General features: G+C 34.3%; 2 protein-coding genes across 2 annotated transcripts; one reads left to right on the top strand and one right to left on the bottom strand.

The window, feature by feature from the left end:
- The first annotated feature begins 34 nt into the window (after positions 1-34).
- On the top strand, positions 35-691 carry LOC102669108 (uncharacterized). Its single transcript, XM_041012888.1, has one exon. The coding sequence runs from the start codon at positions 35-37 to the stop codon at positions 689-691; it is 657 nt and encodes a 218-aa protein (XP_040868822.1).
- An 8,430-nt stretch (positions 692-9,121) lies between these two features.
- Positions 9,122-23,714, bottom strand: LOC100811815 (uncharacterized). Its single transcript, XM_003553838.5, has 3 exons — positions 22,656-23,714; positions 21,137-21,364; positions 9,122-9,745 (listed from the first exon to the last, which is right to left on the bottom strand). Exons 1-3 carry the CDS (start codon positions 23,451-23,453, stop codon positions 9,722-9,724), a joined length of 1,050 nt encoding a protein of 349 aa, XP_003553886.1. The 5' UTR covers positions 23,454-23,714; the 3' UTR covers positions 9,122-9,721.
- Between the last annotated feature and the right edge of the window lie 263 nt (positions 23,715-23,977).

Raw genomic sequence — 23,977 nt, 5'->3', positions numbered from 1 at the left:
TTGGCATCAAAGCTAGAAGATCCTTTCTAAAAAGATGACAAGTAGCAGCATGGTTCCATTCCAAGTTCCAATCCTCAACAATAACAACTATGACAATTGGAGTATCAATATGAAAGCTCTTCTTGGTGTGCAAGATGTTTTGGAGATAGTAGAGAAAGGTCACACAGAGACAGAGAATAAGGATAGTCTCTCTCAAACTCAAAGAGATAGTTTGAGAGACTCAAGAAAGAGAGATAAGAAGGCTCTCTATCTAATCTATCAAGGATTAAATGATGATGCTTTCGAGAAGGTTTTGAAAGCAAAGTCGGTGAAAGAAGCGTGGGAGAAGTTTCAAACCTTATATAAGGGAATAGATCCGGTCAAGAAGGTATGTCTTCAAACTTTAAGAGCTATAATGGTCACCAATCAACTTAAGAGAAATGGTGAAAAGCTTGATGATGTAAAAATTATGGAGAAAATTCTTAGATCATTAGATCCAAAGTATGAACATATTGTCACGATAATCGAAGAAACAAGAGACTTGGAGGCTATGACCATTGAGCAACTTTTGGGCTCGTTACAAGCTTATGAAGAAAAGAAAAGGAAGAAGGAAGGGATCATGGAGCAACTACTCAAGACACAAGTTAACTCAATGGTGAGCATCAAGGAGCTTGATGAATCAGTGAGCTGCAACGTGGCCTTTGGAGATTAATCCAAGGTAGAAATGAAAGGAAAAGGTAACATTCTTATTCGTTTGAAGAATGGTGAGCATCAATTCATCTCAAATGTTTATTACGTTCTAAATATGAAAAGTAATATCTTGAGCCTGGGGCAACTCCTAGAGAAAGGTTATGAGATTCGCTTAAAAGACAATAACCTTTCTACAAGAGACAATGAAAATAACTTGATTGCTAAGGTGTTGATGTCAAGAAATGGAATGTTTGTGCTCAACATTCAAAATGATGTTGCAAAATGTCTCAAGATGTGCTACAAAGATGCATCTTGGCTTTGGCATCTTCAATTTGGGCATCTTAATTTTGGAGCATTAGAGTTGCTCTCCAAGAAGGAATGGTGATAGGATTGTCTTGCATTAGTCACCCTGATCAAGTATGTGAAGAATGTCTACTAGGAAAGCAATTCAATAAAAGCTTTCCAAAGGAGTCTAACTCAAGAGATAAAAAGCCATTGGAACTCATACGTACAGATGTGTGAGGTCCGATCAAGTTAAGCTCACTTGGTAAGCGTAATTGTTTCCTTCTCTTCGTTGATGATTTTTCAAGAAAAACATGGGTGTATTTTTTTGAAGCATAAATCAAAAGTGTTAGAGAATTTCAAGAAGTTCAAAGCCCTTGTTGAGAAGGAAAGTTGTCTTAAGATTAAATCCATGAGATTCGATCGTGGAGGAGAATTCACATCAAATGAATTCCAAAAGTATTGTGAAGATCATGGAATTTTTTGACTCCTTTTAATGGTGTCGAAATCCCTCCAACAAAATGGAGTGGCGGAAAGGAAGAATAGAACAATTCTAGACATGGTGAGGAGCATGCTCAAGAGTAAAAGACTCCCAAAGGAGTTTTGGGCAATAGCAGTGACTTATGCAGTTTATCTTTCCAACTAGCCTCCAACAAGAAGTGTATGGGGAAAAACAACACAAGAAGCATGGAGTGGAAGGAAGCCCGACATTTCCCATCTAAGAGTTTTTGGAAGCATTGCTCATGTGCACATGCCGGATAAGAAAAGAAGCAAGTTAGATGATAAAAGCGATAAGTACATCTTCATCAGTTACGACTCCAATTCCAATGGTTACAAGCTTTACAATCCTAATACATGAAAGACAATCATAAGTAGAGATGTCATTTTCAATGAAGAAGGAGAATAGGATTGGGGACCACATAATGGAAACTACAACTTTTTTCCGTGTTCCAAAGAGGATGGCATAGAGCAATCAAGGATAGACCAAGCAAGAGAGGAGCTTACTACCCCATTAGCTTTACCAATTTCAAATTCTCTAGAAGACGAAAGCTCAAGTAAAAGAGTTCCACGCTTAAAGAGCTTACAAGAAATTTATGAGGTAACTAAAAATCAAGATAATCTTACTCTCTTTTGTCTATTTACTGATTATGAGCCCATGAGCTTCCACGAAGCCACTAAGAACAAGAATTGGAAAAATGTTATGTGATAAGTGTCATATTTTAGTTATTTTTGGGATTAAAATGTTAGTACTTATCTTTCGATTGTAATAGTTTTCTCATAAACTTCCCTTAATTCTAGTTATCTTTTATATTGTACATTTGTTAATGTTTTTGTTTAAATATGGAAGATTCATCCATGCATTCCGTATTTTTTTTATGGTTGTTTGTTAGATCTAGAAACCAAGCCAAAGATGAAGGGAAAAAGGGTCATTTTTGCAATATTTTAGAGTATCATTCGCTCAGGCTAGCAACTAACTCGTCTGAGCTAGTGGAGTTTCTTCAACCTTAAGCAAACAACTCACCTAGGCGAGTATAGCTCACTTGGGCGAGTGAAATGTCTTCAACCATAAGTAACCAGCTCACCTGGGCGAGTAAAACTCACCTAGGCAAGTTGGCCTGACACCCCTTGGCTCATTTTGTATATAAAAAAATGCACAACAAGGAAGAAAAGATGGAGTGTAGAGAAACCAGAGGAACAACACAAAGAGGTTAGAGAAAAGAGAGAAAAGTGGCGTTGAGTTGTAGTTTTGTGACCGTGGATCTCCTCCTTTATCATTTCTTTTATTGTCTTTGTGCTCTACACAATAATCAGCTAGTTTCTCTACAGAATTAGATGTAATCTCTGTACCCTTATGCATCTCTTTTGATATTTTATATATGTATGAATCTTTTCTACTCATTACTGATGATTTTATTCTATTTGTAATGCTCGATTTTATTTGATCACTAGTTTCATGAAACTGGATTTTAAGTTTGACTGGAAAGTACTCTCAAAATTTGAATTGAATGAATTTACTCTTTATGTTACGTTGCTAGGAATAAAGCATAACTTTTTGATTGCAAAGAGCACAAGATTATAATTGTAATGCTCGGATATTTATTTCATACGCAAGGAACCGATATTCGATAAATATTCTTAGGATTCTCGAATGCGAGGGATCGATTCAAGGTGATTTAATATGTGCATTAGTGATGTTGGAAAAATATTCATATGTATTAATATTATTTGGATACTGAGGATATGAATGAATTAATTAAATCTGTTTTAATTGTTTTCGTAATTTTATGTATTTTGGACACACTAATTTCGTTGTTTTCGTGATTTTCGTTATTCCGTTACTTTCATTATTTCCATTAAATCCAGGATATTTTGATTGAATTTGTTGTATATAACTATTGAACTGTTTACTTTTATCTTGAGAAACTAAGTAACTCAAGTCCCTGTGGAGATTATCTCTTTTATAAAATATGTAACCTGCGAGGACATTGGTACGCTTACCGATAGTCTAACAAGTTTCTTGCGCCGTTGTCGAGGACTTGAGTCGCAAACTCAGTTCTTTCGGATTTAAATTTTCAGTTAGATAGGTTATTTTCCTTACTTTTGTATTTATTTCTTTTATTTTGATTTTGTATAAATTCTCTCTTGTTATAATTTATTTTTGCTAACCTTGGTGCTTACGGTTTATTGTAGTTTGTTCTTTTTCCTTTATGCAAGGTAAACTTTCTACAGACAAATTGGTATTTGATCCAAAAATTGTCAAGACTAAAAGGAAGAATAGAAAGAAAAAGAAACAAGCAACCACTAAGCCGCCAGGTGAATCTTCTTCTATTGAATCTCCTTCACGAGAAAAGCCACTTGTAATTGATAGTATGGTAAGAAGAGGATGAGAAGGAAAAAACCACCAAGGACGACTCTTGGTGACTTTGCTTTTCAACAAGGACCAAAGAATTACAACAACATAGTCATTCCTCATTTCAGTAACAAGGTTGTGGAGTTGAAGACAAAGTCTAATTGGTTCACACCTTTTTGCTTGAATGGATCATGAGGATCCATACACACATTTGTCTACCTTTATGGAGTTGTGCAGCACCATGGGAGCTTCTGACGAAGATGTTGAAGCTGCCTACCTCAGAGCTTTCCCGTTCTCCTTGGCAGGTATGGCAAAGACATGGCTCGAATCACATCCAAACAAAAGTCTCAACACTTGGGAAAAAGTGGAGGAAAAATTCATTGCAAGGTTCTTTCATCCATCCAGATTCAGTAGTGCAAAATCAGCCATCACTACTTTTTCTCAAGGGTCTGATGAACCTCTTTGTGAAATATGAGAGAGATTCAAGTCTTTGTTGCGGAGTTTCCCCAACCATAGTTTTGATGATGCTGTGCAACTACTTATTTTCTACAGTGGTTTGAAACCTTAGACAAAGATGATTCTTGATGCCACAACTAGAGTTACTATGATGTCTAAGAGCCTAGAGGAGGCAATTGTAATCATTGACTCCATTGCAGCCAATGATTATCAGAGTCACCATGATATGGCTCGGGTTCAAAGGTATAATGGAGCTGGATACGCAGAATGCAATTCTGGCTCAAAACAACTCTTGACTCAACAAATAGAGGCCTTAACAAAATAAATAGGCCAACTTCCTCAACAGTTTAAACAAGGTGGATCACAGAAAACACACCAAGCTCATCAAGTTCAACAAGTTCTAAACTGTGACTTTTGTGGTGGTGACCATTAGAATGGCCATTGTCCAACACTTGGAGGTTGCCAACAGAAAGAGGAGGCCCATTATTTGCAAAACAAAGGCGGACCTCAACATATCTTCCAAGGAAATTACCAAGGCTACAAGGGTGGATCAGGCTCAAATCAGCCTTATGGCTAGAGGCCACAAAATAATAATGCATATTCAGGTCCCACTGACACTTCTTTTGCAGGTCCTTCTAACAACTCTTATGCAGGTCCTTCAAATAGGGGTCCACAACAACAATAACAACAAGCTCAGCCGAATAGAATGTCAAAGATGGAAGATACTCTAACTCAGTTTATGCAGATGTCCATCATAAACCAAAATAATACTGATGCTTCCATTCAAAATCTTGAAGATTAGGTTGGACAGCTTGCAAAACAACTGTCTGAGCGTGGAATTGAATCCTTTTTAGCAAACACACAAGTTAACCCAAAGGAACAATGCAATGCAATTAAAACAAGGTGGGGGACTGTGATTGGTTTGAAGGATAATGGTGAGAAAAAGAATAAAGGAGTCGTAGAAAAAAAATGATGAAAAAGAAAAATAAAAAAAATGAAGTGGTGACTGATAAAAAAAAAAGTGGAAGAGAAATTGGTAAGTGAAAAGGAGAGTCAAAAATCAAAGAAACAAGAAACTGACAAAGGCAAAGTTGTAGTAAACCATCCACCAGTTGAGCATCTTCCTTATCCACATGCTCCATCAAAGAAACATAAGGAAAGGTAGTACAAATGTTTCTTAGACATTTTCAAATGACTACAGATTAACATTCCTTTTTCTGAGGCGTTAGAGCATATGCTAACATATGTTAAATTCATGAAGGATATCTTTACAAAAAAGAGAAGAATTATGATGATGACACAATAGAAGCCATTGGCTCACCCCTATTTTCCAATTATAGGAAGCTTGAGCCATAACAAGGGCGTCCATCTTAAAAGACGTTAAAGAAGTGCTCCTGGGAGGCAACCCAGTGTTTCTAAACTCTGTCTTAATTTGTGTTACTTTAATCTTATGTCTTATGTTTTGAATTATATTTCTGAACTTCATTTTTGAGTCTCTATTGGAGAATTATTTTGAATGTATAATCTGTTTGTTAGAGCTATCATTACAAGGCTTGGGGATAGGCCTATTTTTCAGGAGGAGGAAGAACAGAGGAGGATGAAGACATGACAGATCCTATTAACTATTTCATTGGAGGAGACTAAGCTCCTCAGCCATGATCTTCAAAAACTTGTGACTTGTCTTTATGTTCACTTATTGCTTTGCATTAAACTTTAGTACTTTATTACCTTATTTAATATTTTGGATTTTTGCTTGGAAACTTACACGAGTTTGTGTTTTTGATTGATTTACGCGTGCTTTGATATATTTTTTTTTATGTTGGTGTAGTTGTAGATTATATATAACTCTTTTTGGGACTTAAACAAAAAAAAAATCTTCGACATAACATGCTTTGGAAAGAATCAACAACTAGTGTTTTTGAAACTTACTTGTGATTGATCCAGAACACGCAAGAAAATATTTTTGGAAACATTGAGAATGAAAATAATGAATGGCCTTCCCAAATACCAAATAAATTCATATTTTTTTGCATGAACTTGATAAAAGAACAACTTTCAAAACATTGATTTGATTTGAACATGGAAACAAGCCTTTAGCTTTAGTGACTGTGTGCAACCACAGATTTTACATTGAGTGTCCTCATTGATATGTTCTACAATTGATTTTGCATGAATTTCTAATTGTCATAACATATGATTCATGAATATGATTTAGGCATTCTTTCTTTCTGTACATTTTAAGCCACTGTCCAACAAGCTATCCCAATGTATATTGTTTTACCATTTGTAAGCCCTTTGAGCCAAACACTTCATATTTTGTTGGAATACTAACCTAGGATAAAAGTTTCCTACCTTACCTTAGGATAGAAAAGCAAAGGTGTTTTGTTGGGGATTTATATCATTTGGTGGCTAATGTGATATGAATACTTTGTTTTTTAAATAAGGGTGTTAAGGTAAATTAAATATTTAATTATTGTATAGAAAAGAAAAGAAAGAAAAGGGAAACAAGTTCTTTGTGAATAAATAAATGTCTGAATTATGTGCATTATGTTATAAATTGTACAAGTTATTGTAAATTTTATAAGTTTGGATCTTGGTGTAGGAAGTAGTGAAAACTTGGTCAAAAAGGGAAAGAATAGGAAGTGATAATTCGTTTGAGTTGCTAGCTTGTTTTTATATTTGTTCTCTTATTCTCAAGTTATGTTTGAATATTAAGAAAAACTAAGATTTCCTTTAAGTCAAGCCCAACCCTAAAAGTCTTAATGATCCATGATGATGACGCACTTTATCTTTGATTTGATGGGAAATGAATTGCAAAATTGATTTATGACATATCAGTGTTGGAATTGAGATTCAATAAGGTTGTCATCGGGTTAGGTTAGATTGAATTTATTTTTTATTTACAACTCAATACAACACAACCCAACTTTAATTGGATTCGATAAGGTTGTCATTAGAGTAGATCATTAAAAAAAATGTCACCTCTTTAAGTCTAGAATAAAACAATAAAAAAATCTTCAAACTCAAAAATAGTAAAAGATATTTTTAAAAATCAATTTTGCAATTACTATTTGAAAAAAAAAGATAAATCATAAACCATAAGTCACTAATCAATTTAAGTAATTCATAATGATAAAATATAAAACTTAACCTATTTAACATCTTTACAATATTCATAAAGCAATATTGTTTTATAACTAAAATACTCAAGTCAACAATAATCAGTAATCATAAAAATATAGAAGCTAGTTTAAACTATATAATAAAGAAAAGAGGAACAAAATTTGTATGAGTGCTTACTCTAGGATTTTTCATATTAGAATATTTACTATTTAATATGCTATATGTTTATTTCCTGTTTGTGGGTTAGTTTGGGTTTTGGTTAGGTCCAAAATTCAAAATTTGTCACCCAATCCAATTTCAATTGGATTCACTAAAATAAAACAAATTCAACCCACAAAAATCTAATTGGGTGAATTCATGGATGGGGTGTGATCCGCTTATACTCTATAATAAATAATAAAGACTTAAATATGTTGGATTAAATAAGTTTTTAATCCTTCAAAGATAAATCTTTTTTTTTTTTGTTCTCCAAATTCAAAGTTACTTTTTTAGTCTTTGAAATTCACAAAATATTCTCCTTCTATATAATATGAGTCAAACAAGAAATAAGAAATTTGCAATTTGTAATAACTTTTAACTGTCAAATTTGATTTTCTATTTTAAATTTTAAAATACACTTCTGGTGATTAAAAATAGTCATAATCAAGTCAATAAGAAAATTAAAAACCAATTAATCACTTTAAAATTTGCTTTGATTTTTTTTATTGACTTGATTTTGACAATTTCAAATCACTAGAAAATCATACTTTAAAATATAAAATAGAAAATCAAATTATGACAGTAAAAATACATAAAATTGTGAATTTCTTATTTTCTATTTGGCTCACACTTTACAAAAAAACAAAAAAATATTATGAATTTTATGGATTAAGTAAAGTAACTTCAAATTTAAAGGACGAAAAAAATATTCACATTTGAAGGTTTTTTAATTCTTATATTTATTTCAATAGTTTTTGTGAAATATATATATATATATATATATATATATATATATATATATATATATATATATATATATATATATATTCGTTGTTATATTGGTTTTTTTAATGTATTTATTTTATAGGAGTGACGAATTGAATTATCAACCTATTATAAGTTTATAACGACAACCCAAAAGGTAAATATCTAATCTATAAGAACCAAAATAAAATAATATAGATCAAAGATAAATATAATATAAAACTACAAGGAATATTTAAAAATAATTTTATAAAAATCAAAATAAATAAATAAAAATAACATATTTAACGGAGATAAAAACATATTTAAATCAACAATAAATTATCTTGAGAAAAAAAAAAAAAAGACTAATGCTTGATGCCAGACCAAAATTGAGTAATGTTATACTTTTTTTAGAATAGTAGAATTCTCTCTTTCATGAAATTCTCTTCATAAATCTTTTGATAATCTCAGAATGTATAAATTGTAAAAAAGAATGTTAACAAACAAACTTCAAATGTCGAATATTGAAAGAAAAAAGAAAAAATAAATAATAATAAGAGACATAAAATTACTTTAGAAGAAACATAATTTTTATTTCTAACATTTCTCTCGCATACAATACAATGGCAAATTTCAAATGCACTTTTTTATAAATATTATTTCCTTTTTATCCGAGATTGTTTAACATTACAAAAAATAGCTGTTAAAATCAACAGAACAATCTAGTTGCATATTATAGCATATTGCTCCCCCTTCTGCTCTTTAATTTCATAAACACCGAATTCAACTAATATACCGACTGAAAATAAAACTTTATTTACAATGCAACATGACAATAAAGAATATTCATTCATGCATGCTGATTATTTTTATTTTATTTTATGCCAAGATACATCAATGGGACTATGGGAGGTTGTAGTCACACAACACCTTCCTCCTAGAGACTCCCCTATTGTTGATGATCTGAGTAATGTTTCGATTTCCAGTTCTTTTGATGTTCCAAATATTTAATTTTGTGAGACTTTGTACAAGTCTTCAGAGCAACCTATACATTTTTTGGTTGTTGTACTTGTACAACATGCTTTGACTGTTTCTAAAGCCTTAGATTGAGATCAAAACAAATGTGAAAAATTTGTAAAACTCATTCAATCAAAGGTCTAGAAACTGCCCCTTACATGTTGCGCCAGCACAGCAGTTGAATATAGATTTTCCCGGAGTGTTCATATTTCATATTTGTACCACTGGGATTTTACATTGCATAATAATTATATCTACAGCATTTTCATCAAGAAAGCTTCCCAGCACTACCCAAAACCAAAGACACGAAAAATTATATTCCAACGCTGTAATATGACAACATTCTTATTATCAACCGTACCTATCCTTCTACACTTGTCATTCCCTCTTCACGAATCGTCCCTGCAAAATGTACCAAAAAAAAATCCATTTCAAAAGAGTTCAGGAGGAGCAAGTTGTTCAGCATGTCCAGAATAGGAATGACAAGTTTAAGATGTTTTAAACCCATTTTTTTAATAGACAAACATTCTCTAATCCTTCTGTCATAAGTTTGAATCTAATTGAGTAAGACTTTAGCCTACAAGCAAGTTTTATGTCACTAGGTTCATAAATTAATACACGTTTTACATTGGTAAAACATAATATTTTATTTAGTCTCAAATTATGAATAATGAAAATGTATGTTTGAACTTTGTAGTTAATCAATCTGTGATCATTTATGATATTAAGTATGATATTCCTGAATTGAAAGGAGACAATTGTAAGGTTTGGAGGGAGAGAATTATTTTTCATTTAGACTTGATGGATATTGACTATACCATTAGAAAAAAATAAACCATCAGATATTACTGAAACTAGCACTCCAGATGTTGTTCATAAAGATCAATATATCTGCAAGTATCTGTAGTTCTGCCAATAAGCATGAAAAGGTCAAGGATCTTTTAAAGGTCATTGATAATCAATTTGTTACATTTGATAAGGCCCTTGCTAGCACCCTTATAATGTAGTTTTCATCCTTAAAGCTATATGGGATAAGGGGAGTGCATGATCACATCATGCGCATTAGGGATATAGTGGCTCAGCTGAAAGTCTTGGCAGTTACCATGTCAGATTCTTTCTTAGTACACTACATTTTATGTACTCTGCCTATGCAGTATGTCCCTTTTAAAATCTCTTACAACACAAATAAAGATAAGTGATCAATTAATGAGCCATTGACTATGCGTGTTCAAAAAGAGGAAAGATTGATAATGGAAGAGGGTGAAAAGATATATTTGACTACTCAAGGAAAGAAGAAAGGGATCAAGCCAAGAATAAGGACAAGATTTCTGCTCAACCGGTCATAAAGAAAGAGTCAAAGTATTTCTTTTACAAGAAGAAAGGACACATGTAGAAAGATTGCTCAAAATTTAAGAGATGGCTTGACAAGAAAGGTACTTCATTTACTTTTGTTTGTTACAAATCTAATATGGTTAATGTTAATCATAACACATGGTGGATTCATTCTAGTTCTACAATCTATGTTTGTAATACCTTGCAGGGTATGGAAAACCTAAGGAGGACAGTGGAAAGTGAGCAGTACATCTATTCAGGAGGCAAGATGAGCTCACATATGGAAGTCACTGGGACATACAGTTTAATTTTAAACAACGGTTTTATTTTGTGTTTAGAAAATACATTTTACGTTCCAAGTTTTTCTAAGAATTTGTATCAAGACTTACACCATTGGGTTTTTCCTTTAATTTTCGGATTCTGTTTTTTCTTTAATAAATATAAAATTATTGGTTCTGGTGCATTACTTGATGGGCTTTACTCTATTGAATTGTAAAGTGATGTTGCCTATAATTCTATGCATGTTACTGCTAGACTAAAACGATGTGTTGTGAATGAGGAATCATCTATGTTGTAGCACCGGATATTAGGACACATCTCTATCAAGAGAATTAAGTGAATGGTAAATGAAGGGGTACTTAGTGCTTTGGATTTTTCTGAGTTTGAAACTTGTGTAGATTGTATTAAGGGTAAGCAAACTAACAAGTCTAAGAAGGGTGCAAAAAGGAGTTCAATCCTATTAGAAATCATACACACTAATATTTGTTGTCCAGACAAGGACTCAAGTGGTTTGAAATATTTTATCACTTTTAAAGACGATTATTCACGATATATGTATCTCTACATACTTCATTCTAAAGATGAAGCTTTAGATATCTTTAAAGTTTTTAAGGCCAAAGTGAAAAAACAATGTGAAAAGCAAATTAAGATCGTGAGATCTGATAGGAGTGTAGAGTACTATGGTAGATACACGGAGAATGAACAAGCATCTGGTCTATTTGCGAAGTTTCTTCAAGAACATTAGATTATTACCCAGTACACTATGCCTGATTCTCTAGATCAGAATGGTGTGGCAAAAAGAAGAAACCAAACTTTAATGGACATGATAAAGAGTATGAGTAAATAGAAAAACTCCTCAATTCTTGTGAATTGAAGCACAAAAGATAATTGTGTATATATTAAATCAAGTTCCAACCAAGGTTGTCTCAAAGACACCTTTTGAGTTATTCAAAGGTTGGAAATCAAGTTTGCGACATATACATGTTTGAGGATGCCCATCTGAAGTGAGAATTTATAACCCACAAAAAAAGAAACTAGATCCAAGGACTACCAATGGGTATTTCATTGGATATGTAGAAAGTTCCAAAGGATATAGATTCTATTATCCATCACATAATACTAGGATTGTGGAAATGAGAAACACAAATTTCTTGAGAATGACTTGATTAGTGGGAATGGTCAATTTCAAGACATTACTTCTGAAAAGGATTACTATGAAGCTCAATCCTCTAACTCAAACGACGAATTGATTGTCATTCACACCCCTCAAGTACAAATGAGTGTTAGACAACCAGTGAATGAAATTCCACAATCTGTTGAAAATGACCCTGAAGATCAAGTTGCTAATAAAGAACAACAAGATCTTCAAGAATATCACAAAGCAGCATTAAGAAGGTCTACTAGAGTTAAAAGGTCAACAATTCCTAGTGATTATGTGGTGTATCTGTAAGAATCAAACTACAACATTGGAGCCGCAAATGATCCTAAATCATTTTCACAGGCCATGAGTTTTAAGGAATCAAACTTGTGGTACAATACTATAAAAGATGAGATGGATTTTATGGCATCTAACCAAGTCTGGGATCTCGTCGAGTTGTCTAATGGTGTAAAAGTCATTGGATGTAGATGGGTCTTTAAAACAAAGAAAGACTCACAAGGCAACATTAAGAGACATAAAAAAAGACTTGTTGCCCAAGGATTCACTCAAAGAGAAGGAATCGACTATATAGAGACATTTTCTCTTGTATCTAAGAAAGCTTTTTTCCGAGTAATTATGATATTAGTAGCTCATTTTGACTTTAAGTTACATCAGATGGATGTGAAAACATCATTTCTTAATGGTAATCTAGAAGAAGAAGTTTACATGAAACAACCTGAAGGATTCTCCTCTAGTGAGAGTGAGCACTTAGTTTGCAAGCTTAATAAATTCATCTATGGATTGAAACAAGCCTCTTGCTAATAGTATCTAAAATTTCATGAGATCATCAATTCATTTGGTTTTTAAAAGAACATCATAAATCAATGTATATACCAAAAGGTTAGTGGGAGTAAGATTTGTTTTCTTGTATTATACGTGAATGATATTTTGCTTGCAACTAATTATAAGGATTTGCTATATGAGGTGAAACACTTTCCTTCATAGAACTTTGATATGAAGGATATGGGAGAGACATCTTATGTCAATGGCATTAAGATCCATAGGAAAAGATCTCGAGACATTTTGGGTTTATCTAAGAGACCTATATTAACAAAGTTTTAAAGAGATTTAACATGAAAAATTGTTCACCAAGTGTAGCTCCCATTGTGAAAGGTGACAAACTCGATTTGAATTAGTGCCCGAAAAATGATTGAGTGAGAACACATGAAGAATATGTCATATGCTTCAATTGTTGGAAGTCTTACGTATGCTCAGGTTTGCATTAAACCTGACATTGCATATGTTGTTGGAGTTTTAGGAAGATATTAGAGTAATCCAGATATTGGTCATTGAAAAGCTACAAAGAAAGTGATGAGATACCTTCAAGGAACAAAGGATTACATGCTCATATATAGACAAACTGATTGTCTAAAGGTGATTGGCTACTCAGATTCAGACTGTGTTGGCTGCATTGAATCACGAAAATCAACATCTGATTATATTTTTATGCTAGCTAGTAGAGTTGTATCTTGGAGAAGGTCAAGCAGACCTTAAATGCAACTTCCACTGTGGAGGCTGAGTTTGTTTCCTGTTTTGAGACTAACTCACATGATGTATGATTGAAGAGTTTTGTGTCTGGGCTTAGAGTTGTGGATCCTATTTCTAGGTCATTAAAGTTGTATGGTGACAACTCTGTCGCGATATTCATGGCTAAGAACAACAAAAATAGAAGTCGAAATAAGCACATTAACATCAAGTACTTAGCTATAAGAGAACATGTTAAAGAAAAGAAAGTGAACTTTGAACATATTAGCATTGAGTTGATGATTGCCGATCATTTGACTAAAGACATGCCACCAAAGTATTTTAAGGATCATGTAATGTGAATGAAACTTGATTCCATAATGTGATTTCATTGTATTACAATTGTTATTTTTTAAACTCTTATTTAGTTTGATGTTTTCTCATATGTTTTGTGCACATATTCATTTATTTATTTTGAGAAATATCATTAAGTTTAGATCTGAAATAATATGATTTATTCATAAAGTTGAGAATTAACATTTAGAGACTTGATATATTGTGGTACATGAAAGATAATATTCGCTATTAGAGGACCTATCGCCATGACTCATATTTTGTTTCTTGTTATGACTAATATTTGATTAAATGGACCAAGTGAGAGAATGTTGGAATTTTTAGTTCCTTTTTTCTCGGATTGTTTTTTTGTTTTTTCCCTTTAATAAGTTTTTATGGGAAGTGGGTTTCTGTACAAGTTTCATTTTCTTTCCACGTGCAACCCTCATCTTCTACAACGTTCAACAACAAACAACAACCTAAGTTTTGATCCATGAAAGTTGAGTTTCATGATGAACAAAGCTCTATAAATAGAACCGGGTGTTCTCAATTTTGATCACCAAAGCCTATTCCTCTTTTCAGATAAGCACACTATCGAGTTAGAGCGAATGAGGGTCTAAAAAATTAAAAATGTAAAAGTTGAAGAAGGTCGATAGCAATGGCTGAAAGTAGGTACCTCTGAAATTTAATTTTCTTCTCTGCTTCCACTGTTTGATATGAATGTATTCTTTATGATTGTTAACATGTTCAAACCAGTATATTTATGTTTTATATGAAATTCATCTAAGTCACACTAGTTTGAGAATAGGATGCACCAACTTAGAAATGAAATGAAACCAACATATGTGAGACCCACATGAATTTCACCCAATAAGAAAATGTGTTGGAAAGAAAATGTTGATAGCATTTCTCATCTTTTAGTAGTTCGCTTTCACTTTGTATGTTTGGTTTGGGTTTGGCATTGAAGCCACCAGACAAGATATACATAAAAAAAATGTGAAAAATCGAAAGTTAAATTTTGTTGCTTAACTGTGAAAGTGATTTTTTTGGTTGATTTTGCTAAAAGTGAATCTAAGCCGGACATACTGTAAGTAAGCTTGTTAATTTCAACCGAATCAAATAGTCATTTTTATTTTAAAAAAAAAGAAATGAGATCTCTAATGCTACTGTTAGACTGATAGTGTTACGGCTTATTGGATACTGTCAGCAAGAGATTTCTAATACTGTGGTTGAAGTGTTTCATGGGGTTGCACAATGTCAAGTTACCACCATGTAATTGCAATGACATTTGAATTGTATTAAAATGATAGACGGCAATGTAACCTAAGAAAAACTATTAGGGTAGAACTGGTAAATTTATTGTAGAACCATTTTGAGTCCAACATGAACTTTTGTACCAATAAGATCACATGCTAGAGACAATACAGGATGGAACGTGATAGGGAAAGTAATTTATTGGTCAGGTGGTGTTAATACGTGCCGGAGTAGACTAACAAATAGCAAAGGCAGAAGAAAGGCTATGCTTGGAGAGAAAAGGAAAGATGAAAGGACATTACTTATATAAGAAAGAAAAAAAATGGCAGAGACTAAAATATTTATTACTTTTTTCCAACTGTCCTTTTCTAAACCAGTACTCAATAACTATAATCTTTATAAGAAATTAAATTTTAATATTAATATTAATAATATGCAATCCCGAGAAAAAAGGTACTAATTTAGTCTAATGGTCTTTTTTTTATAGAATTGAAGATTTACTTAGATTCGTTAGTTTCTTCTGGAGTGGAACTTTGCAGTGACCTAGGAACTAGAACATGCCCACCTCCCATCACATGGGGGCATGCCAATTGGCCCAAACAAGATAGTACCACATTCTCAAAATTGTTACCTTCACCACTAAACATTCCTCTCTCCCATCAATCATGAGGAACATTACATCCCTATCCTATCATCACAGGACCATGCTTGAAGGTCCTACTATAAATCTGGACAAACACAGGTAACAATAAAATCTCAAAAACACGTTTTCCTCCTACCTATTATTGATTTAAGCATTGAAGTGTCATTCCTAATACTACTTTCTGCTCACTTCAACTTTTGGAGCTCTAAACCTCTACCTTAGGACCAGGTGAGCCTAAATCCCAGGAGCATGAACAGAACAATTTTTATTTAACACTTTCCCCTCCTGCCCCTTTTCCGCCTATATCCTCTATCGTCATACTCAATACTATGGAACACACACAAAGTTAGTATTTTGATTCATTTGCCCTATTTGCTTAATGGCAACTACCTAGCTTTAGTACATAGTCTACAGTATAGGGAAGTTGGTACATATGACTTTATAAATATGTTTATACCATGTAAGGTAAATTCTTGAATCTGTAAATCCTTCAATAGTATGATTTTGATATGTTACGAAATTTTTTATTCATCTAAATAGGGAAACCAATGAACTTTTTTTCTTGGCATAGAATTGATGGAAGTAAACCAACCCATAAACTCAATACAAAAACTTTCATCAAGATTTGTCTCAAGAAAAGGATGCATTTTTATTGTATCTTTATAAATAAATTAGAGCGTTTGTTTTGTATGTCATTAAAAATTAAAAATACAATTGTTTCTTTAAGAAAATGTTGAAATTTTGACAAGTTATGACTATGCATGTGTTCGGATTTGCTATAATGTTTAGAAGATAACTACTATTTCTTTTTTGAGCAAATTCCACTCGTACTCCCTGAGTTTTTTTGAAATGCACTCAACGTGATTCTTTTTTGAACAAAACATTACATCAACACCCCATATATTTGAAAAAATAATAAGAATCATGTACCCCTATAAGGGAAGTTGTTGTAAACGTTAAACAAAGATAGATATTATCCTTAATCTGGAAAAACCTCAAAGAGTGTTTTACCCTAGGCCAAAGAGGAATTCCTAATGCCTAATGGACAAAGCATAGATTAAGTTTATTATTATATCTTTGCAATCAATATAACCGATGGCATGAAGATGTGCTTTTCCAACATCAAATGTCCTCCATCAAGAATATGAAGTCAATACATATACACAAACACACAACGATTGTTGGGTTTTTTAGGCTCTCTTTCTATATGGAGTAAAGGCCCAAATAAGAAGACTCATTTTGTCTCACTTACCCACTAGAGAGTGTTTTTCAGATTGCAATTGCGGATTCGTTCACCGTTGGATCGGACTGATTTTTGGACAGCAGGTTCGACACAAGTGATATTTCAAATTTTCCAATTGGATCGTCAAAAAGATATTTCAAGAGAGAGATAAGTATTTCGCATTCTTTGTCCTATATTTTGAGGTTTCATCTTCTTGTCTCTAATGTACCAATTAAGGGTCTGTTTTGAGTTGGTTGTTTGTAGTACGTTTTAGTGCACTTGTTGGAAACTCTTTTATATATTTATTGATTATAATGGAGTTATTTCTTTGATATGGATGACCCGTGGTTTTTACCCTTATATTTGAGGGGTTTCCCGCGTTAAACAAATTGTCTCTAGGTTTTTTTTTATTTATATTTTGCGCTCTATGTTTTATTGGTGCTCCTCACAGGTTCTGCAAGTTTGGGAAATTTATTTTCGCTGCCTATTACTCTGTTATTGAGTTTGTTATTATGTTGGCCTATTTTCCCATCAGATATTATTCTGTTATAGAGTTTGTTATTGTCTTGGCCTATTTCCCCATCAGAGCTCTATGGTTAAGGGACTGTTTTTCTACTTGTTTGAACGATGGAGGCACATATGAAGATGGTATCCTTGAGTGGAGCAAACTATCACTTTTGAAAGGGCAAGATGAAGGACTTGCTATTTGTGAAGAATATACATCTTCCGATCTTTAGCACACAGAAGTCAGATTCTATGTCTGATGAAGAGTGGGGTTTTGAACATGAACGTGTATGTGATTTTATTAGACACTTTGTAGATGAACCCATTCGTAATCTTATTTCTCATGAGACACATGCAAGAACTATGTGGCAAACTCTTACGTCCTTGTATGCTTCTAAATCAGGGAGCAACAAATTATATCTGTTGAAGAACTTTGTTGAATTGAAGTACAAGGACGGAACTCCATTTACTGAGCACTTGAGTGAATTTCAAGGACGCCGTGATCAGTTTTCAGCTGCAGGTATTAACTTTGATAATGATGTGTTGGGATTGTTCTTATTAATAACTCTAGCTGATTCGTGGGAGACATTCCGAGTTTCCATGATTAGTGTTGCCCTCAATGGTGTTGTTCTTTTGCAAATGGCAAAGACTAGTGCTCTTAATGAAGAGATGAGAAGGAAGGTGCAAGATACTTCTTCTCAGTCAGAGGTGCTTTACTAAATACAGGGGGAGAAGCCAAAAAAAGAAGATGAAGGGTGATAAAGACAAGAGCAGGAGCAAGTCTAGGTCTCGATACAAGAATGTTGAGTGTCATTATTGTCACAAAACAAGGCATATCCAGAGGAATTGTTTTCTATGGAAGAAGAAAAGTATAGACAAGATCATGATGATGATCGTGTGACTACTGCTACTAGTGATGATCTTGTTATTCTCCATGACCCTGATTCGCTTAATCTTTTATCTGATGAGAGCATGTAGATAATTGATAGTGGTGCTACACTGCATGTTACATCCAGGAAGGAGTTCTTCACATCTTACACTCCAGGTGATTTTGGAGTCTTGAAGATGGGTAATGATGACATGTCCAAGGTGATTGGTGTTGGTGATGTTTGTTTGCAAACCAACATGGAAATGCAATTGCTACTTAGAGAAGTGAAACATGCTCTAGATTTGATCACTGTGCAAGTACTTGATGATGCTGGTTATGATAATCATTTTGATTCTAGAAAATGGAAACTCACCAAGGGTAACCTGGTTGTGGTCAAGGGGGAGAAAATTTCAAAGTTGTATTGAACGAAAACTTTGGTTGCTAGAGACAGTGTGAGTGCTATGGATATGGAGGCATTTTTGTGGCACCGAAAACTTAGTCATATCAGTGAGAAGGGGCTGAATTGTTTAGCCAAGAAGGATATGCTTCCAAGATTGAAGAATGTAGATTTAGAGAAATGTTCTCATTGCATGGTTGGTAAGCAAACCAGAGTATCCTTCAAGAAACATCATCCCTTCAGAAAATTTAAGTTGCTTAAATTGATGTATTCAGATGTTTGTGATCCTTTGAAGGTGAAATCCTTTAGTAGTGCACTCTATTTTGTTACCTTCATTGATCACTATTCCAGGAAACTTTGGATCTATGCTTTGAAGACAAAAGACCAAGTTCTTGAGATGTTCAAGGAGTTTCATGTCTTAGTTGAGAGGCAGTCAGACAAGCTAAAATGCATTCGTACTGACAATGGTGGTGATTATTGTGGTCCATTTGATGTCTACTGCAAGCAGCATAGTATTGTTCATGAGAAAACTCTTCAACTGAATGGTTTGGCGGAGATGATGAATAGGACATTGATTGAGAGAGTGAGATGTATGCTCTCTAAAGCAAAGTTACCCAAACACTTCTAGGGTGAGGCACTGTACATGGCGGTGTATATTATCAATTTTAGTCCTGTTGTTGCTTTGAATAGTGAGATGCCGAACAAAATTTGGTTTGGCAAGAATGTGAAGTATGATTACTTAAGAGTTTTGGCTGCAAAGCTTTTGTGCATGTTCCAAAGGATCAGAGATCCAAATTGGATGCAAAGTCAAGGCAGTGCATATTTATTGGTTATGGTGAGAATGAATTTGGTTATAGGTTATATGATCCTGTTGAAAAGAAGCTTGTTAGAAGTCGTGATGTCAAATTCATGGAAAATCAAACCATTGAAGACATTGATAATGTGGAGAAGTCTACACCCAAGAAAGACAATGGTGTGGCTGATTTTCAATCAGTTTAGTCGCCTATTCAGAATATGAATACTGATGTTCAAAATGATGTTGGTGTCCAACAACCTGAAGATGAGATAGATGTTCCTGCTAATGATGATGAAGAGGAGCATGACATGTTATAAGATGAAAATCTTGGTGATGCTACCAAACCAATCAAGTTTAACTCAGAAGGTCCAACAAGGAGAGACAACCTTCTAAGAGGTATTCTCCTAATGAGTATGTGATCCTAACAGATGATAGAGAACCTGAGTGCTTTAGAGAGACCATCGAAAGTGAAGAAAAGAGAAAGTGACTGGATGCAATGAAGTTTAAAGCTTGTTATGAGATCGTCGGTTTGGCGGTCACCTCCACATAGTTGTGAGGAGGAGATTTGTTGGATTTTTTTAACTCCCTTCCTATGTGGAGTAAAGGCCCAAATGAGAAGGTTCATTTTGTCTCATTTTTTTAAGTGGAGAGGGATCAGATTAAATAGAGAGAAAGACTCATTTGAGAGGAAAAAATAATTACAAATCATTGAGAGAGAAAAGAGAGGAAAAATTATTATGATTTTCACATACCCACCAAAGAGCATTTTTCAGATTGCAATTACGAGTTCATTCAACTTGGATCGGACTGATTTTTAGACAACAGGTTCTACACACGTGATAATTCAAATTGTTCGGTTGGATCGTCAAAAAGATATATGGAGAGAGATAAGTGTTTCGCATTCTCTGTTTTATATTTTGGAGTTCCATCTTCTTGTTTCTATTGTACCAATCGAGTGTCTATTTTGATTTGCCTGTTTATAGCACATTTTTATGCACTGGTTGGAGACTCTATTGTATCTTTATTGATTATAGTAAAATTATTTCTTTAATCTGGACAATTCATAGTTTTTACCCTTGCATTGAGGGTTTTACACGTTAAACAAATTGCCTCTGATTTTTTTTTTTAATTTTTATTTTGCGCTCTATATCTTATTGGTGTTTCTCACATGTTCTTGCAAGTTTGAGAGAATTTATTTTCACGGCCTATTATTCTGATATTGAATTTGTTATTATGTTGATCTATTTTCCCAGAAAATTTCTAATCCCCATCCATTCATGTGCAGGTTAACATCCTTCATATTATTATTACCATTAGTCTCAAAACTTGTTTATTCTTTTGTTAAAACAACTTTTTTTGTGAAAGAAAAACAACTTTTAATATAAGGTCATAACGTCTTTCTATTTTTCAAAAAAAAAGTAACACTTTTCTGATGAAGTTGCATGGCAATGAGAATAGAAGCAATCAAACTATGGCACCCTTAACGAAAGTAGGGAGTAGTACCTTCATCCTGGGCCGTTTCTCAGCATTCAGCTTGCGAACTTCATAACGGATCCTCTTAGAGAAGAGCCTGCTTTGCCTCTTCTCCTTGTACCTCTGCACACTTGCCTCTCTCTGCGCCAACTTCCAACTCGTTTCTTCTTTCACATTCGCCTTGTTAGCCCCACACTCTTCATGAACACTCCATGCGTTCCCAACAACACCACCACTCCCCCAACCGTCCCATGCAACCTGTTTTATAACCAACCAACCCATTAATAGAGAGTGAGAGCATCACATATTCATGTGTCCATGCATAGCCCAACCTAAAAAAAAAATATCTAGCCATTCCATTAAAAGCTATAAATTTCTGGTAACCCTCCACCCTGCATGTACCTTTCTGACGGTTGATTATTATTCATTAATTATGATCGATAAAAATCTGAACAGTGTCCAACCCCTCTCACCACAACTAACTTGGGTCATGCACTCATGCTCCTCTACCTCAGCCCAATCAGGTAAAAAATACAAAAAAGAAAGAAAAGCTCCACAATATACCCCAATATTATATAAATTAAAAATCTTAATCGGAGCACACCCTTTACCAAAAAGTTAACCCAAAAAGTTGCCAATGCTTAAACAATCCCCCATCACTACACAATTAAACTAAGGCACAATCCGACACAAATAAATAAACTAATTGTACTTCACAAACGCCCACCAAATCTTACAAACAAATCCGTGACAATCTACCATGGCCCATCCTCATTTTTTATTCTCAGTCAATGATGTCTCAAACTATAAACAGCGCTATATATGTGTGATCTCTCCAACAGTATTTCTCCATACCTATGGATCTAACATAATTGATAAAATATTCACATAAATACTCAGTTAACGATGCTTTTTCATTCCCGCAAAATTGAAACTTCCACTAATTTTTAAATACTCAAACTTTCATGAGTCTAAACTCTACAGTTTCAGTATAAATACTTTGTCTTTAACAATGACAATAATGAAGATCCAACCCAAATCCTCATGCATCTATTCAACTCTCACCATCATGCCGATTCTAGTAGATCTCTATGTATAATTACTTAATGCAAGCTAAAATTATAATTTGTAAATTTAAATTTGAATGAATTTATTTTGCCAACTCAGTTTGCAAAAGCAATCTTGATATTACTTCTCAATTGAAACTTGGTTTCAATTTTTCAAGCCAAATATTATCGTGCAAATTTACTTTTGAGTTTTGAAGAAAATCAAAAACATATCACAACACTGAACAAGTTGAAGAAGAACAAACTATTAAGCAAGCATAGCCTTAATTGGTTTGTCCAACAAGGAGCAAAACCCATGTGACGAATGTTTGGGTATTTAAATAAATAAAAAATGCATATTTAAAAAACGCGTAACCAAAAGTGAGGTTTAATTTAAAAGTCAGGACAAAAACCAATAATTGCCAATTTTACGGAGCCAAAAATAAATAAACAAAAACTATTAGCCCATAAAATAATTGAGAGTGAAGTGAAAAAAAAATTACATGGGGGGCGACGGCATTATGAAAGAGGAAACCATTGAATATGTCAGGGACAGTCTGTAGGGCCCCCTCCTCCTCCCCCGCGACGTAGAGAGAGCCTTTATCAGACCAAGCATTCAATATCCCCTGGTGATCCAGCTTCAACGACAACAACCCAAATCCGAACGACGTCGTTTTCGTTTCCCCCTTGACGGAATAACTCGTGACCTCCTCCATCGCCTCCTTCTTCTCCTCCACCACCTCCGAGTAGCACACCCACCGTTCTTCACTCCCCTCCTCGCTCTCCCTCCGCCGCATCGCCTTCCGAACCAGCCAGTTCCCGGTATCCTCCGCCGGACACGTCAGCACCGACGTCGTTGTCGTCGTCGTCGAACCCTCCTCCAGTAGCCCGTTGAGGGTTGCCCCGCCGTCGGAGCTGAAGAGAAGCGCCATGTTCTGCTCCTCGTGCATGTCGTGGTGGTCCGGATGGAGAGGGAAGAGATTGAGCTGCGGCTGTTGTTGTTGTTGTTGTTGCTGTAACTGCTGCTGTTGTTGTAGTTGTTCAGCCTTGGGCTTGGGCTTGGGCTTGGTGGATGCCATCTTCTTCTTAGGCTCGGATAACTGAAGCTTCAGGCTCACGAACTTGGGCTTCCGCGTTTTCGTTCTGTTCCCACGCCGGTGCAGCTTAAACGACGTCGTCGAGGAAGAAGAAGAAGAGGATGAAGAAGAGTTATGATAATACCTTCTATTCGGCTTCCGCGTCCTCTTCATAATAGAGGTTGTTTGAATGTCCGAAGAAGAAGGACTGTTCTTGTTGCACATCACTCACTGAATGAATGCGCAAACACACACACCAACACAAAAAAAAAACACACACTCACTCTTTGGAGAGTCTTTTCTTTGTTGGAGTTTCGGTTTCTTCTGGCTTAAGAGGGGAGAAGAGAGAAAGAAAAAGTGAGCAAAAAGGTGAGGACTTTTCTCGTGGGGTGGGACACGGACGCATGAAGGGATGATGTGACGTGTTGCCCGTCTACCACGTGGAGGGTTTTGATTGGATGGGAGAGTGGATTCCAATGTTATCTGGATTTCGTTTTTTGGAATAGATGAGGTGATAGATTGGGCTTGGAGGAATTGGTGCAAGTGTTAAAAAAGTAAAAAGCTTCTCCTTACCTTATTGGCATTCTAGATTACATTTACATTATTCTCTCCAATTGTTAATTTTTTTTTTTCTGCTTATATTCAAAGCATAGAAGGTTTTAGAAAACTCTGAATATTCACGTGTACAGATTAGTACATATGCCACATTCCATTTTTATTTTAAAAATATAATTACGATTTAATATGAA

This window comes from Glycine max, chromosome 19, assembly GCF_000004515.6.
Source record: "Glycine max cultivar Williams 82 chromosome 19, Glycine_max_v4.0, whole genome shotgun sequence".
In the NCBI taxonomy this organism is placed as follows: domain Eukaryota; kingdom Viridiplantae; phylum Streptophyta; class Magnoliopsida; order Fabales; family Fabaceae; genus Glycine; species Glycine max.
Note: the sequence above shows the minus strand (reverse complement) of the source record. Positions and strands in the feature narration are given on the sequence as shown.